This window comes from Chiloscyllium plagiosum, chromosome 22 (assembly GCF_004010195.1).
Source record: "Chiloscyllium plagiosum isolate BGI_BamShark_2017 chromosome 22, ASM401019v2, whole genome shotgun sequence".
NCBI lineage: Eukaryota > Metazoa > Chordata > Chondrichthyes > Orectolobiformes > Hemiscylliidae > Chiloscyllium > Chiloscyllium plagiosum.
Genome location: NC_057731.1, coordinates 9890808 through 9908209, shown reverse-complemented (window position 1 = coordinate 9908209; position 17402 = coordinate 9890808). Strand labels below are relative to the sequence as shown.

The 17402-nt window shown below is 39.1% G+C and overlaps 1 protein-coding gene across 2 annotated transcripts in view; it reads left to right on the top strand.

The window, feature by feature from the left end:
* pcdh15b (protocadherin-related 15b) overlaps positions 1–17402 on the top strand; it is a 1523107-nt gene that overhangs the window by 1041957 nt on the left and 463748 nt on the right. For both annotated transcript variants that reach the window (XM_043712368.1, XM_043712367.1), the window contains 3 exons: positions 5694–5813; positions 10611–10721; positions 16458–16628. In XM_043712368.1, coding sequence (XP_043568303.1) covers positions 5694–5813; positions 10611–10721; positions 16458–16628 — 402 coding nt within the window. The remainder of the gene's footprint in view (positions 1–5693; positions 5814–10610; positions 10722–16457; positions 16629–17402) is intronic.

Sequence of the window (17402 nt, the reverse complement as noted above, 5' to 3'; positions counted from 1 at the left end):
TAATAGTAGTGTTGTCCCAGTCGAACTCATGTTGCTTGTCATCTGAGTGTGTGGCTACTAAGGATAGCTGGTCATGTCATTTCGTGGCTAGTTGGTGTTCATGGATGCGGATCGTTAGCTGTCTTCCTGTTTGTCCTATGTAGTGTTTTGTGCAGTCCTTGCATGGGATTTTGTACACTACATTGGTCCTTTGTTCTGGTGAGTTGTTGTCTGAGTGTGGCTGTTGGTGTGTGTGCTGTTATGTGTTCTAGTGGTCGCAGTAGTCTGGCTGTCAGTTCAGAAATGTTTTCGATGTATGGTAGTGTGGCTAGTCCTTTGGGTTGCGGCATGTCTTCATTCCGTTGTCTTTCCCTTAGGCATCTGTTGATGAAATTGCAGGGGTATCTGTTTTTGGCAAATACATTATATAGGTGTTCTTCTAACACTTTTTGCAGTTCTGGTGTACTGCAATGTGCTGTGTCCCTTTTGAACAGTGTCTTGATGCAACTTCTTTTGTCTGTGTTGGGGTGTTTGTTTTAGTAGTTTAGGACTTGGACACAAGAAGTTTGGGTGGTCGGTCAAAACTGTCCTGCCAGGTCAGTCCAAAATATAGTCTATGGTCAGTCACAGGGGTTTGGTCAGTAATGTTCAGGAAACAATGCATTGCATCCTAAGGAAAGTAGACAACTCAAATTTGGGGATCGGCTTCATTTTACTGGTTCACTGAAAGAATGGTAGCAGTGAAAGTGGGCAAGTAGGCTGGGACCTCAATTTAAATGGAGGGGGCAGGGGAGGAAGAGATTAAAACAGGTTATGGTAACTCTGACCTCTATGTGATGAGAGTGAGGCTTAGGATCACCAAAGGCATGGGAATTTTCAAAGCTCTTGCCTCTGAGGTAAGGTAATAAGAGTAATAATTGCATAAAGGAGCTCAACAGAAAGGAGGTAGGCTGAAAGATCATGATGTCTATGGGAACATGAAGGGTTAGGGTCCGGGGCTCGTAGACTTTATTCATCACAAGCAAAGCCTGAAAGTCATTCACTGGAAAGATTTAAACCTAGCCATGTTGGATTGAAAGCAAACTGAGCAATATCTACACAAAATGGCCACCAACACAAGCAGGGTGTGTGTAGTAATGTTGTCCTTCAGGAATGGAGTAAAACTTTTGGAATTTGAGGTCCTGCTAGTAGTAGTTGCAGTAATTACTGATTTGGTAATGCCAGTGACATGGCTTCATTTTGCATTTCATAGGAGGCATTTGCATTGTCCAAAGCAGCAGTTTGAAATGATGGCCTCAATCAATCAAATCCGTTGCATTATGTGCATCAATTGACTCATTGTCATGTCTGCTAAGCAACTGTAATGAGGACAAGAAATTTTCATTTCACAGCCCCATTAAATAACAAACACTAGAGACCAATCCTTCCCAGCTGCCAGATGCACACATTGGAATGTGTATATGCAATGACAGTGTCTGTTTTGTGGAAGCAAGTCTTTTACCATGAAGGTATCATGATGCCAACTGGTGAGAGGGAACTTCATGATGACTAAATGGCAAAATTCCACTTCAAATGTAGCACAAAAACTTTCCTTGAGCAATGTAGATTAAGATAAGATCATGTACCTCAGATCTCCTTCTGGAGACCTGACTGTGACCACCTTGCGAAGCTTCCATGCTGCACCATGTAAGGGCATAGCATGAGGCTTCTTTGCGATGGATGAGAGAGCTCATCAATTCCTTCAGTAATTGACTGTCTTTCTCATATTCTCACTGACCTCAAATGGTGAACACCATTGCTAAAGTACTGTCAACTTAATGCTGCTCCAAAGACAAAACAGAATAAAACAGCAGTTCTTTCTTAATTCAGTCATGGGATGGGGGCATCATTGGCTCAACCAGCATTTATTGTTTATCCCTAAATGCCCAGAGGATAATTAAGAGTCAACCGCATTGCTGAGATTCTGGAGTCACATGTCGGCCAGACCAATTACAACTTCACAAGCAAAGGTAACAGTCTCCAACAGCTTTCACACTACCTTCAGAGGGAGAAGTTGCAGGGGAAGATCCACCAAGGAGACTGTGGAGAAGGGTAAGACCTTCTATCTGTGGGCAACACTGTCATTTCCTTCAAGATAATGCAGAAATCAATTAGAAATGTTACTCCCTATCATTTTGAACCGTCATCTGCTCGAGGAGGTCTTGCACTCAGAAGAACTGGGTGACCATCCCTTCTGAGGGTCCAGCAAGGTCAGAGCTGATTGTTTATGCCAGTGGCTTGTTTCAAGGAGAAACTGTGGACCTGTATATCATCTTCCGATTTTTGACTTATCTATGCATCCAGAATGTTACTAGTACTGTTTTCTTTAGAGCACAACGTTTTCTATCATTCCTCCATGACTAGGATTGTCAAGCAGCTTGGACAGTGACAATATGCACCATTGTCTACCAAGTGCAGGGCAATATAGACTGTACCCACATTACTTTGAGAGTTCCCTCTTACCAAGCTGCAGTGTTTACTAACAAAACTGCATCAATTCAATGTCAAAATTATGTATCACCTTCAATGCCACATTCTAATGGTCTGCATCAGATATCCTGGGATCTGCCATGAATCCTAGATAATAGAGATCTCTCAGGTTCCTGCCTTTTTCTAAGGTCCTTGTGCCATATAGGAGTAGCTGCTGAGAGAGGAAGCATATCTCTTCCTGGCTAATGCCAATCTCAGACTGACGGAAAACAAAGATACAACACTGTTCACACTTCACATAAAGCCACAATGTGGAAGGTGTACCGAATGTAGAGAAACCCAGGAAAGACAACTGTGTTCTCCTAGTTAACTCGCTTGGTGTAGGTTTTTCAAGAGGTAGGGTAATACTGTTGATGCATACGTGAGTTTTAAAAGGCACTTGATACAGTGCCGCACAACAGATTTGTGAGGAAAGTTACAGGTTGTGGAATATAAAGGTCAGTAGCAATGTGGATTGTCTGAGTAATAGGAAATATAGATTAATGATCAATGGATATTTTTTGGGCCAGAGAAAGGTTTGTAATGGACTTCACAAGGGGTCAGTATCAGTACCTTGCCCTATTCTATTATATTAATGATTTAGATTTTGGTGTATAGAAAGAATTTCAAAGCTTTCAGATGACATGAAATTGAGAAGATTTGTACTGTGAAGCGGACAGTGTGTGTCTTATTGAAATTCTACAAATGGATGGATTGAGTGAATAGTGGCAGATGAGCTTCAATGCAGAAAAGTGCAAGGTGATATATTGTGGTAGGAAGAACATTGAAAGACAAGATAAAAAGAAGGCGTATCTCTCAAGGGGGTATAGGAGCAGAGGAACCTGGGTGCACAGGGTTACTGAAGGTGCAGAACAGATGAAGAAAGAAGAAAAGCATGCAGTATCCTCAACTTTATTAATACGGGCATAGAATACAAAAGAAAGAAACTTGTATAGAACATTTGATAGACCTTACCTGGAGTATTGTGTACAGTTATAGGTGGCAGTTATGGAGGGAGGTGAATACATTGGAGAGAATATAGAAATGATTTACAAGAATAGGTCCAGGGATGAGAAACTTCAGTTATGAAAATAAATTGAAGAAATTGGTACTGTTCCCAGATACGGGTTCAGCTTCTCAGATTATACTGCTGCAGGCTTTGGGATCACAAGCAAGGGACGGGAACTTCTGGAGTGCTCTGAGAAGAAGCTTGAAGTAGCCTGTGTGTCACTCATGCCTCTGTGAGTACCTGTTGGCACCATGAGATCCCTTTGAGAGGAAAGGACTCTCAGAGTAAATTTGAGATAGTTTGTTCCCCCTTTCTCCTTGCCATTGCTGCTGAGCACCAGTGGTTAAAAGGATGGAGTGAAGGTTTGTGTGTATTTTTGGTGGACACTGAGAGTGTTGGACCCGGATCTCCATGGCTGTTTACAGAGGCAGCCAGTCACACACTTGCCACAATAAACACAATACTGATAAATTTGGTGGACTTCTCTATCCTTTGATCCAATTTACAAATTACCTCTGACAAATATCCCTGATGCCCCGTGCATGTGACTGCTGTTTAAAAAAAATCAGGCTACGGGCAGGTATTCACTACTTTCCCTCAGCCGGACTGGTGCAGTTGAGTGCCAATGACCTCAGGCGTTTCTTCTTCAACCAGCTGTGAAGGAGCCAGTAATGTGCTTCTAAGGTTGTACTCCCATGTGTAATCTATAAAGAATAACCACTGAGCGACAAGTCTAAATTGGTGGAGGGTGCAGGTGAAGGCTTTCAGCCCATCCTCTGAGGTTTCACTAGTTTCCTCCTCGCAGGTGGAGCTGAGGGACAAAAATATGGGCCTCTCCCTGGTGAAAGTTTGCTGGATGCCACTAATGCTGCAAAAGAGATGATATGGAATTATTTGTAGAAAATACATAAAAACTTGTGCACATTAAGAATTAGTTAATTCTGGTGGTAAAGAATGAACAACAAAACACAGTGAAACCTTTTGATTTGGTTACCCATTAAGGTCTTCCTGTCACCATTTACATGGCCATGCTCTTTTCTTGCTGGATTGACTACATTATCCTTGCTAGGAGTGGAGATCCTGATGTCCACCCTTATACTCCCTGCAACATCCCAACACCCCAACCCACCACACTCCTTGGGCCACACAGACCTCTCAAATATTGAGCAATATTTCCTGCATTGAGACAGAAGGAGAGTTTAAACATATGGAAATGTCAGAAAGAGTGACTTATTGACACATGTCCAGATAGGTGGTGAGGTGATCCCAGTGAGTGAGTGAGCAGGAAGCACTCAATGCAGGAAGTCTAGGAGTTTGGGGAAATGAAATACAATTTTTCATGGGTTGTGGAAGTTACTGTTGTCCATACCTAGTTGCGAAGAGTCAACCATGTTGCTGTGGGTGTGGAGTCACATGTAGGCCTGATCAGGAATTGTGAGAGAGGCGTTGCATGGATATGATGCATGTAATAGTGAGAGTTGTAGCCCATGAGCCTTCGTGAGATAGAAGTCCAGTGACAAAGTTAGAGTGAGTGCTGGACCTGTGAGGGAGAGGTAGTAGAGAGAGGATGGTAGCACTTAGGCTTGTAGACCACAGAGATGATTGACTTTAACTCTACACTACTGGGTGTTCCTGTTTACCTGGAAAACAGCACTGGAAAAGTGTATAATTCATGATCAGGCTGGTTGAGTCTGGTATGTAGTCTCCTGTAATGATTGTTTGGAAATTGGATAGCCATCTACCAAAATCTCCAGGTACCTATCTACAAAGTCGAAAGTGAATCTACCTTCTCTCTCTGCCATGTCTTGATCATCGAGATTTGAGATTTGAAGCAGCGTGCAGCTGTACTTAAGTATCAGAGGCACAAAGGTGTTGGCAGTAGAAAGCACTTTCTCCTTTGTGGTTTCCAGAATTCCCAGGAAGAGAATGCTACAGCCTGATTGCAAAACTAAACAGATGAAAAATGGAAGATTGTGTAAGTTAAGTGACTTAAAGCCATGGTGGACTGGGTACCATAAATATCACTTGACTGAATTATTTATCTGCAAAACAGAAAAAGAATCTGGTGAGAGTGTTCTTGCCTCACAATGTTCTCTGTTCATATTTTGTTTTATCAGAAAGTGTTTTACACAATACATTTCATGTGAATGTGAATGTTAATGTTGCAATGTTTTTTGTTCCTTTCCTTTATTTCTAGTTAACGCCAGTTGGGACGACGATCTTTACTGGCTTCTCAGGAAGAAATGGAGCAACTGACATAGATGACGGTCCTAATGGGCAGATTGAATATGTTATTCAATATAATCCAAATGATCCTGTAGGTGTCAAATTGCATTGTATTTCTTTTCTCCACAAATAACAGCAGCAGCTGAAGTTAGATATCTGATCATAAGTTGAGCAACATCACACTGGGGACAAATTTCCATGCATTCTGGACACAAATTAGAGTTTCCAGTGAGTTTTTAAAAAGGCAGAATCTATACCCATCAATTAAGACGTTAATGCAGATGAGGCAGATTTGAGGGCAGGGTCTTCTCACATGACAAGTTGCTGTTTCCTCAGCTTTACAGAAACCTGTGTACATTTTAATCTACTGATTGACTTGAGTCATAATGGCCTCCTATGCATCAGGTGGGTGAGATGGGTCCAGGGCAGATCCATGTTCCACAGTTTGAGGCAGAGGTCAGGATAAACAAAACAGGATATTGGCTTTTCCAACAGAGATGTTCACTAACATTTCTACCACCAACCTCAAATATCCACAATCTAGGGCTTTCCATGGCAAGGGTAGCTCAGATCACTGGGTGCTGTCCTACTGCCACAGGGTCACATTGGCACCAAGCAATTGAATAGGCTTTCTTGCTGCTCCCACATATTCTGGTGGGGTCAGTGACAATGCTCCCTTTAAGGTATACTGTAAAGAGACTACTTTAGAGTTTGAATCCATGACACACAGAGGTTGACCCAATTGAGTTGCAATTCACACATGGCTGTGTAAAATGGTTAATGCTTTTGGTCATACACTCTGGAAAAAAAAGACGAGAAGAAATGCAGGCCAATTATGAAGGTTACAATCACAGATACAATTCTACAATAACTGTAAACCTTTATAAATCAAAGCTTAGGCATCAGCTGATGTATTGGTGTCTAGTTCCAGGCAAGGGGGCATAGCTTTAAATTAAGGGTGGGTAGATATAGGACAGATGTTAGGGGTAGGTTCTTTACTCAGCGAGTCGTGAGTTCATGGAATGCCCTGCCAGTAGCAGTGGTGGACTCTCCCTCATTATGGGCATTTAAGCGGGCATTGGATAGGCATATGGAGGATAGTGGGCTAGTGTAGGTTAGGTGGGCTTGGATCGGCGCAACATTGAGGGCCGAAGGGCCTGTACTGCGCTGTATTCTTCTATGTTCTATGTTCTAAGACTATAGGAAGAATAGAAATCAGAGAAAATATGCAGGAGGCTTATTTTTACATGTTCATAGTATGTCAACATCAAAATATCAGACATTTATTGCCCAATCTAAATTGCTCTAGAGATGGTAGTGCTGAGGCAAGTTTTCGACCCAGTGACGGTGAAGGAATAGCAATATAATTCCTTATCAGGACAGTCTCCTCTTGCCTTTTGAGGGAAACCTGCAGGGGTGGTGTTGCCATACATCTGCCACACTTGTTCCTCCACAAAGAGAGCTCACAGGTTTCGAAGGTGCTGCTAGCGAAGCGCTGGTGAGTTGCTGCAGTGTGTCGGAGGTTGCTGACTTCAATTGTGTGAAAAGAGGAGGGACTGGGGTTGTTCTCCCCAGCCTACTAAAACGTTGAGGGAGAATTTGATAAAGGCATTTAAAGTTATGAGTAGTTTTAATGAAGTAGATGGAGAAAAATGATTTCCACTGGTAGGAGGGCCAATGGAGATTTATAACAATTGGCAAAAGAGCCAAAACAGAAAAGAAGAGACCTTCTGTTAACCCAGAAAATTCTTATAATCTTAGATATTTGATAACTTGGTAGAAACAGATTCAGTAGTCACTTTTCAAAGTGAATTTGATGTATCTTTGAAAAGTGAAACATTGCAGGCCTTTGAGAAATGAATGGAGAACACACACTAATTGGATAAGTTATTCAAAGAAGTGGTATAGGCATGATGTATGAAATGGTCACTCTTTTTTTGCCATAAGGTTCAGTGAAGTCTGCAAGGATCATATTCCAAAATAGTTCCTAGCTACCAAGAGAATCTGAAGCAGAGATCCAAAAAAAAACACCCGCATTTGATGACCTTCATCTCGGGACTTTCCCAGTTTGCCTGCAATAACATAGCAATGAACACAGCGAGAAAGCATAAAAATGGTGTCTGTTGATCTGATTTGAAATTACAGTAGACACCCATGTGAAAGCCCAAGAAAATCCCAGTGTTTACCTTCAAAAGCTTTTCATCAGCCCTTCAGTTTTTGTTTTTAAATCTTATGATAGTATGATTTTCCTTTCAATGCAACCCCAATAAATGATACAGACAACAACAGAAATTGATCGAGCAACTCAACAGGTCTGGCAGCATTTGTAGAATAAAACAGAGTTAATATTTTGAGTCCAGTGACCCTTTTACAGACTCTTGAAACATTAACTGTGCATTCTCTCGACAGATGCTGCCAGACTTGCTGAATGTCTCCAGCATTTTCTGTTTGTGTGTTTCAGGTCTCCAGAATTTGCAGTTCTTTCTTTTATTAACCCAGTGAATGATATTCTTACCAAAGAACCAGCATAACAGAATAAAATATGGCAGTTGTTTATGCCAAATAAAGCAATTCCTGCTTTTGGAATTTTGTTGCTTCCATTCATTTTAATCACTAATAAAGATGCACAATTTTTAATATAATTTTAAATCTGGCTGCAGTTCATCCCAAATTAAGTAAAGAGCTAAATTGCCCGTAGTGTTAGGTGAAGGGGTAAATGTATGAAATGGGTATGGGTGGGTTGGGCCAAAGGGCCTGTTTCCACACTGTAAGTAATCTAACTCAATCATTATGATGTAACATGTTCAGTATCTTGATCTTAAATATAACTTGATGTTTTAAGCAATATTTTAAATTAGTTAATTGTAGTAAATGTCTGTATTCCATTTGGGAGGTTGCTGACCAGGCAGTTAATCTATGCAATAGTTTATGAAAAAGTTACTCTTGATACTATGTTGATAGCATGTTGTATTTACAGTTACCTAATGTATAATTGAATGATAATAGAAAAAATACTTCTGTTTTCCTATGCTATGAAGAGATAGAATTATATTTTGCAAAAGGTTCAAGTAAAATATAGACACATGAACAAGGAGCAGAAGGAAAGCATTTAGCCTCTTGGGCTAACTGCCATTCAAAGAGACAATGGCAGATTTTATTATAACCTTAAATCCTCATTTGCACGTATCCCAACAATTTATCTTCCCCGTGCTTACCAAGAATATGTCTATCCTCTGCCTTAAAAAAAATTCAAGAACTCTGCTTCGATCACCTGTTCAGGAAAATACTCTCCAACTCTCACAACCCTCTGTGAGAAAAAAAGTGCCTCATTTTGGTTTTAAATAGGCCACTCTTTATTTTTAAACAATGACACCTATTTCTTGATCCTCCACTTCTACTTTCTCAAGCCCTTTCAGGATCTTTTGTTTCAATAATCATCTTTTACTCTTCTAAACTCAAACTTTCTTCATAACATTTTAGTCTGGTATGTCTACTCTGAACTGCTTCCGAATATATTTACTTTGTTCTTAAAATGTCACATGGCTGACTGCCTGTGCTTTTGAATAAATTTGTACCTGCAAATGCAAATTAACCCAGTAGACTTATATGTGTGTGTGCATGCATGTTTTGTGTGTGTGTGCCTGTGAGAGGGTGGCACATGAGAGTGTGTGTATGTGTATGTGAAAGAGAGAGAGAGAGAGAGTACGTGTATGAGAGAGGCTCTGTGTGAGTATGATCATGTGTAAGAGTGTGTGTGTATGTGTGAGCATGTATAGTGTAGTGGGGTCACCTGGAGTGTGACATGAACCCAAGATCCTGGTTGAACACATACATACACACACACATGCACCACACACACACACACACACATATAGGTCCATGGGGTGAATTTGCATTTGCAGATTCATTCTATTTTGTTCAAAAAGTATACAATCTGTCAGCAGTCAGTTATCTTCATTAACTTCCTACAGTGTGGAAACAGGCCATTTGGTCCAACAAGTCCACTCTGACCCTCCCAGACCTATTACACTACTCTACACATCCCTGATTGCTATGGGCAATTTACAATGGTCAATTGACCTAACCTGTGCATCTTTGGATTGTGGGAGGAAACCAGAGCACCCAGACACAGGAAGAATGTGCAAACTCCACACAGACAGTCGCTGAAGCCTGGAATTGAACCCCGGTCCCTGGCACTGTAAAGCAGCAGTGCTAACCACTGAGCCACCATACCACATTCCATGTGGTCTTTTATAAATTCCTACTTTGAAAATAGAACCAGTGTGACTCAAGGTTGTGATACAGACAGTCTCTAACCTCGCACCTTTAATGTATTGTCTAAACTGAGATGTCACTTTTTTCTTACACTGATAAAACTTTAAGTTGCCTCTGGACTATGACTTGAAAGAAGTTTTGTGGCTTTACATATTAATCAATTGAAACCTGAATCCCCATTCTAAGTGATTAAAGACTTAATGGCAATCTAGGTTTGTTCAATACATTGTATCAGTTCCATGACATTTTGACCTTTTACTATAAATTCTGTGTCCTGTGATCCTGCCCCATCAACTACCTGATGAAGGACGAGTGCTCTGAAAGCTTGTACTTGCAAATAAACCTGTTGGACTATAACCTGGTGTTGTGCAATTTTTAACAATAAATGATAACATTCTATTAGCTTTCCTGTACCTGCAATCAAGGCTTTTGCAGTTCAGGCAGTAGAACACCCAATTCCCTCTGTATTTTAGAGCTCTGCAATCTCTCACCATTTAGATAATATGCTTCTCTTTTATTCTTTCTACCAATTACATTGAACTAATCTTTTGTTAGTTCCCTGAATTATATTTAACCAGGAAAACTAAAAATGTTGAACCATTTTTGTTCATAGGAATCCAGTCAGACATTTGACATCCCGCTCACCTTGTCAGGAGCTGTAGTTTTAAGGAGAAGGTTAAATTATGAAGAAAAAACACGTTACTATGTCATTGTTCAAGCCAACGTAAGTATTTATTTGAAGAATTTCAATTATTCAGCATATATTCACCTTAACAACTACATGCTATTTAGTAAATTGGGATATTCTGACATGTGAGATTACTTTTAAGTGTAGTTGGTCCGACAACAACAATTGATGTTAAATTGTTGCTTAATAGTTTCAGAGACATTCACTTTTGACAAAATATGCTTTTGTAAGTAACTAAAAAGTAATGCCAAATAAAGCAATTCCTGATGGCAGAAAATAAGTACAGCAGTGAATGGAGTTCTTAAAGTACAAACATTTTTTTTCTGGAACAATTTTAACTGACACATTTATTTGAGAATGATTGTGCTTTGAAATAAAATTCATGTATACAGTTGACATGACTACAAATTTCAAATATACTTTTTAGAACAGCATAAATTTTTGTGTCAGTATTTTATTTTTCATTTCTATTAAAAAGTCTCCTGAAAATAACATTGAGTTTCAAGTACATAATTCATCTAAGTTTTGACATTGTTATTACCTTAAGACATCATTGAATTATAAACAGTCACAGCTTCAAAATAGGAATGATAATAATGGTATGTTTACAGATAATAACTCTCCATAATATTATTGGTGTGTTCCTGACCTTCTGAAGCATGAAATGCTCATGAAAATCTTTGTCACAAAGATTGAGAACATCCGGTCACTTGCTTTAACTAGCTCTTTCACTTCCCTAGTCAGCTAGATCTATCTCCCTCTTTTTAAAGTAAATTGCAGATGTTGTAAACCGGAAATAAACAGTGTCCTGAAGAAGATTCATATTGGACCCAATATGAGTGTATTGTGTCCTTCACCATAGATGCTGCCAGACTTGCAGAGTTCCTGCAGCACTTTCTGTTTTTATTTCAATCTTTCTCTGAGCCATCCCTTTCCCTAAACCTAAACTCGAGTTCATTTTTCTCTTGTTCCTTTTATCTCTCGATGTGCTTCTCTGAACTGTTTCTGTCCCTATCTCAGTATTCCCCAAACTCTGCTCTGTTTCCTTGACCATATTAGCTCTACTAATCACCTAATTTTCTGTCCTGATGGCCATGTTAACCAACATTCTTAGTAGTTCTCTCTTTTCAGATTGTCCCTCTTTGATCAAATCTTGTCTTTGTAGTACAAAGATCACAGAACAAGCAGAGAGTTTGAGATGTTGCTGATAGTTTAAGGCAGTTTTTTTACTAAAGAGTGTCAGTTTTAAATGTCACATGAACAGAGTAGGCAGAGTAAATATAGGTTGGAAGGTTTACTGATTACAGATTGGATGAACTAATTATGAGGCTGAACAATTCGATCATTCAGACTCTGTGACCATGAAGTCTTCCTCTTAAGTTGGCTGAAATGTTAAGCAGTGACTCGAATGGATCCACCTCAAGAACCCTCCCTTGTATGTCTAAAACTCCTACTCACAACTGTCCTTTTTATATATTTTTAAGTAGCTGGTAAACCCCATGTCAATTATTTTTAATGTAAATTAATCATTTAATTCTCCATTTATTGGAGGTTCCCAACTCCTGTATCTCCAACTCTGTTATCTTGCTGCATGAAATGACTGAATGGAATAGAATCCCTACTGTGTGAAGCAGACCATTGAGTCCACATCAACCCTTTGTAGAGCATCGGGCCCAGATCTACCACACCCCTGTAACCCTGCATTTTGCATGGCTGATCTACCTAAGCTACACATCCCAAGACACTATTGGCAATTTAGCATGGCCAATCCACCTAACATGCACATCTTTGGACTGTAGGAGGAAATCGGATGCAAACATGGGGAGAATGTGAAAACTCTGCACAGACAGTCATCCCAGGGTGGAATCAAGATCTAGTCCCTGGCAGTGTGAGTCAGCAGTGCAAACCACTGAGCTACTATGCCCACCCATAATCATGTAATTATATCTAATGAAAGAGAAGGTTTGAATTGAATTAACTTTATTGTCACCTATACTCAAATGAGTACAGTGGAAAGTTTACAGGATGCCACTCATGGCGCCATTTTAGATGCAAAGACACCTAGCTACAGATTCCAAAGCTCTGGTGTAAATAGCTTTTACCATCTTTTTGACAGTTTGTTTAAGTATGCTGGTCATGAGGCTTCTTCTTATCAGCCCTAACTATGGATACACGAAGGCTGGTTTCTAAGTTATGTTCTTGGTGAGGTAGCAGACTGTATTCATCATGACAGACATTGTTTCATGTCAGCTCAGCCTCACTGCTAAAGGAGCTCCCTGGACTGGACAGACCAAGCTATATTGTGAAAAAACATAATTGTTTCTTTCAGTTACTCACTTTGAGAAGAGAATACCTTCTTGATTTATTACAACTAATGTATCTATTTCTTGGCTTTTGCTGTGATACAAACATATGAGCACGAGATAAGAGTAGGCCTCTTGTTCCTTTGAGTTTATTCAATAATATCATGGATAATCTATTTTCAACCTCAACTTTACATTCCTGCACATCCCAGATAATCTTTCATGCCATTGATAATCAAGGATCTATTTATCTCTGCCTTAAAAGTATTTAAAGATTCTGCATCCCCTGTCTTTTGAGGAAGGGAATTCAAAGACTTTCAATCTTCTGAGAGAATATTTATTTCCTTATCTCTGTCATAAATAGATGACTCTTACTTTTAAATAATGACTTCTAATTCTAGATGCTTCCAAAAGAGGAAACATCCTTTCTACCTCCACCCGATCGTATCCCCTCAGGATTTTGTGTTTCAATTAAGTCGGCTCTGACTATTCTAAACTCCAGACGAGACAAGGCCAGTCTGTCTAGCCTTTCCTCATAAAGCAATCCACTCATTCTGGGCAGTCATCAAGTAAACCTTGTCTAAAGTGCTTTCAATGTGTTAACATCCTTCTGTATGCTTGGTGACCAATACTATGCACACTGCTGCAGATACAGTCTCAACAATGTCCTGTGTAACTGAAGCATGACCTCTCTACAGTGACAGTCAATCCCCTCACAATTAAACATAAGGTTAGCTTCCCTGATTCTACGTGCGCACTAACAAAATGTGCTCCATGCAATAGGATACTCAGATCACTCTCAAATCAAGTCTCTGCTAGCTCTCAACATTTAAGTAATACACATTTTTCCTTTCTGCCATAATTGAGAATTTCACCCTTTCCTACATTATACTCCCTTTACAAGGCCTTCATCATTCATTTAACCTGTCTCTATTCTTTTGTTTGCTTCATATGTCCTCTTTACAACTCACTTTCCTGCCTATCTTTGTGCCATTGGTAAATTCAGCTACCATACCTTTGATTCCTTTATTCAAGTCTCTTGTCAAAATTGTAAAGAGTTGGGGCCCCAGCACTGACCCTGATGACAACTGATGACATCCTGCCAACCTGATACATTCTGCTTCCTGTTAACCAGCCAATCTCCTATCCGTACCAATATGTTTCCCCAAAACAATAACATTGATGTGACACCTTATCAAGTGTCTTCTGAAAATCTAAGTACAATGCATCCACTGGTTCTCTTTTATCCTCAGTTCAAGTTACTTCTTCAAAGAACTCTAACAAATTAGTTGATTTAACTCTGACAAAACCAGGTTGGCGATGCCAGATTACCGGAATTTATCTGAGTGCCCAGTTATCCTGATTCTAAGAATAGTTTCTAACACTTTTCCTTTGACAGATGATAAACTGATAATTAGATGATAATTAGTTTGCAGTTTCTTGCTTTCTGCTTTCTCCCTTTTTGAGTAAAGGAGTTGCAATAACTATTTCAATTATAAAGGAATCTTCTCTGAACCTAACACATTTTGGAAAATTAAAACTAACGCAACAACTATCATACTAGCTTCTCTTTCTTAGACCTCATTAAGGCGTTTGCCTTGATGTGTGTCACTCTCAGAGTTGGGTTTCTGGTTCTTTAAATGTCAGTCAAACCTCTTTTGTACATGATTCAACATGAAAGTTTCATACAAAAAGACAATGGACGGCTTGGAAGATTCATCCTGCTTTGCTTAACTTAATTAGTAATTTGGTTGTGACTAGCTATTACTTTAACATTATTTTAAAACATGTAGGATTGTTCTGATTAGTTGGGGAATTGTCCTGAGAAATGAACCAGCAAATGGGCATTGCCTATTTTGTTAACTTGAATCTGGCCCAATGTTGTACATGTTCTTCTGTATACAAGGAACAGAGCTCTCTATGTTAATAATACGTATCGTGAAGTTCACAGAAATGTTCCACACTGAGAGTCTGACTGACAAACAGCTGTCAGCAGAATTCTTCACACACTCAGGATTGTCCAAAAGAAATATATGCTGTAATTGCTGTCTCTAGGCGTGCAATTAAAAATCCAACAAACATTTCTCCTGCTGTCTATTAGATGTAGGTGCTGAGAGTGGATCAGCCTGTCTACCAATGTGTTCTCCAGGATCTACTGTTATATAGATCATTGTCTTGATAATCAAACTAAAATAATTTTCTTTCTTCTATATTGCAACATATTTCGTTTGCTCTCAGAATTAAAATTAATAAGATCAGCAATGTCATGTGATAATTTTGAATATTGAGATGAGCATTCCAAGATATTAACAGGGGATGACAAAGTAGTTATAGATAAATTATTTCCACTGGCTAGGAATTCTAGGATGAGGGAGCAATCTGAGAAGTAGGGCCAGACTATTCAGGAGAGATGTTAAGATGCACATCTGCACACCAAGGGTGGGAGATGTCTGACACACTCTTCCACAAATGGCAGTGGAATGTTAAATCTTTTTTCTTAGTTTTAAATCTGAGGCAGATTTATTTTTATTAAGAGTAATGGGCCTCAGACAGATCGATGAAGATAGGCCGCAGATCAGCCAGAATCTTATTGAATGGCAGAACAGGCTCGATGGCTGAATGGTCTACTCCCGTTCCCAAGTTCCATTAAATATTGGATGAGTTAGAGGCAACATGTTGAAGACTGGATACATCTTCATTTCTGACTGTGTCAGAAATGAATGTTTTGCTTAGAATCACATTCAGAGGTCCATCACATTTTTTAATGATTTTCAGTTTTCTGGGTCAATGTGGAGACCAAGGAAAATTGTAGATCTTATCCAGATTTTTGACTGAGGTTGGAGGTCAATTTTGGCCTTCAATTAGAAGTTAAGTGTTATTTAAGAATATAACTTACAGATGCTCAGAGAGATAAAAGAAACATTTGCACTGCACAAGTAGCTATTTCGTAATTACATTGTATAATGCAGATGGTGTTAGATTGTGTTGGGTGGCAACTGTCATAACAACTGTAAGAAATATATTTCTGTTTGGTTCATTTTACATTGTAGCATCTGATTGATTCAGTTTTGGTCATTTTTCTTTGTGTGAGCTGACAAGAACACAGTAGGAAGCAAGTAAAAAAAAGATTACAATTAACTCATCAGAAAGAGAAAATTATAGACACATGAATCACAGTAGCCAGGTGAAGTTAACCAGCATATACTCTCACACAAATAAATGATTATATCATCCAATTTCAACATTTGCTACAGCTCTACTGGTTGATAATTAGCGGCAATAATGCTGTATCAAAAATAAAAAAAGCCTATATCGATAAAAGAGAATTTTAGTAGGTGGAGAAGGAACATTGGATTGAAGAGATGTGCTTGACAGTGTTATGTGGTGTATTGTAACCAGCATAGACTGGTGTAATGAGTGTTGTTAACTCAGTGAAATATGTTCTGGTGTTTTTTTCTTTAACTCACAGGATAGAGCTCCAAATCCAAATAATAGAAGGACCAGCACAACAACATTGACAGTTGATGTACTTGATGGAGATGATCTTGGCCCAAAATTCCTTCCATGTGAACTGGTCAATAATACGAGGGATTGTCGTCCTCTTACATACAAGGCCAGTTTGCCTGAGCTTACGGAGCCGGTAAGTCTACATGCCTGATCTCACCTTACCTGTTTTCTACTGCACAAGCACTATGGTAAAATTGAGGGAATTGCTTTGAGCACTTTAATGTAAATAAATTACTGAGATGTTACATGCCTGTCTTAATTAGTCATTCATGCTCTCATAATGGAAGTGAAGTTTACTTACCAGAAATAATTTCCACCAATAATATTGCTATGAAAGCTTTACATTTTCAATTAAGTAGCCTATATTTGTAATACGTTTAATTCATTAATGTGGAAGTGAAAAAAACAATAATGTATTGTTGAGGGTATTGTAAAATTTCTCAAAAGAGAATAATTCAACATTTAATGTACAGCTCTTCCACAGAAGCAATATTTGTTGATATTTTCCACATCAAAGCCCTGATGGATAACAAGGATTTTTGAAACATAAGAATTGGAAAATCTTGGGCAGAAGACGTGCAAATCCCCTGTGCAGAGTCTATACCCATTATAAGCAACTGAAGTAGAAAATTCTGATTATTTGTGGTAGAAAGCGGGCTCACACTAAAATCTGCAAATTTAAGTGTGTCAAATTAAGGGGAAAACTTGAAAATAATGTCATTAAAATTGGGATTACCAATTCTTAGGCTACTTCTTTTGTGACTATGTTTCTTTGTTTGATCTCTCTGACTTTATCTGGACTTCCAGCTGGAGTCTGGACTCCAAATAACCACATTATTTAGAATGAAGAAGCTGGAGAAGAAATAAAAATATTGTTATCTTGATCCTATTAGCTTTCCAATAATCT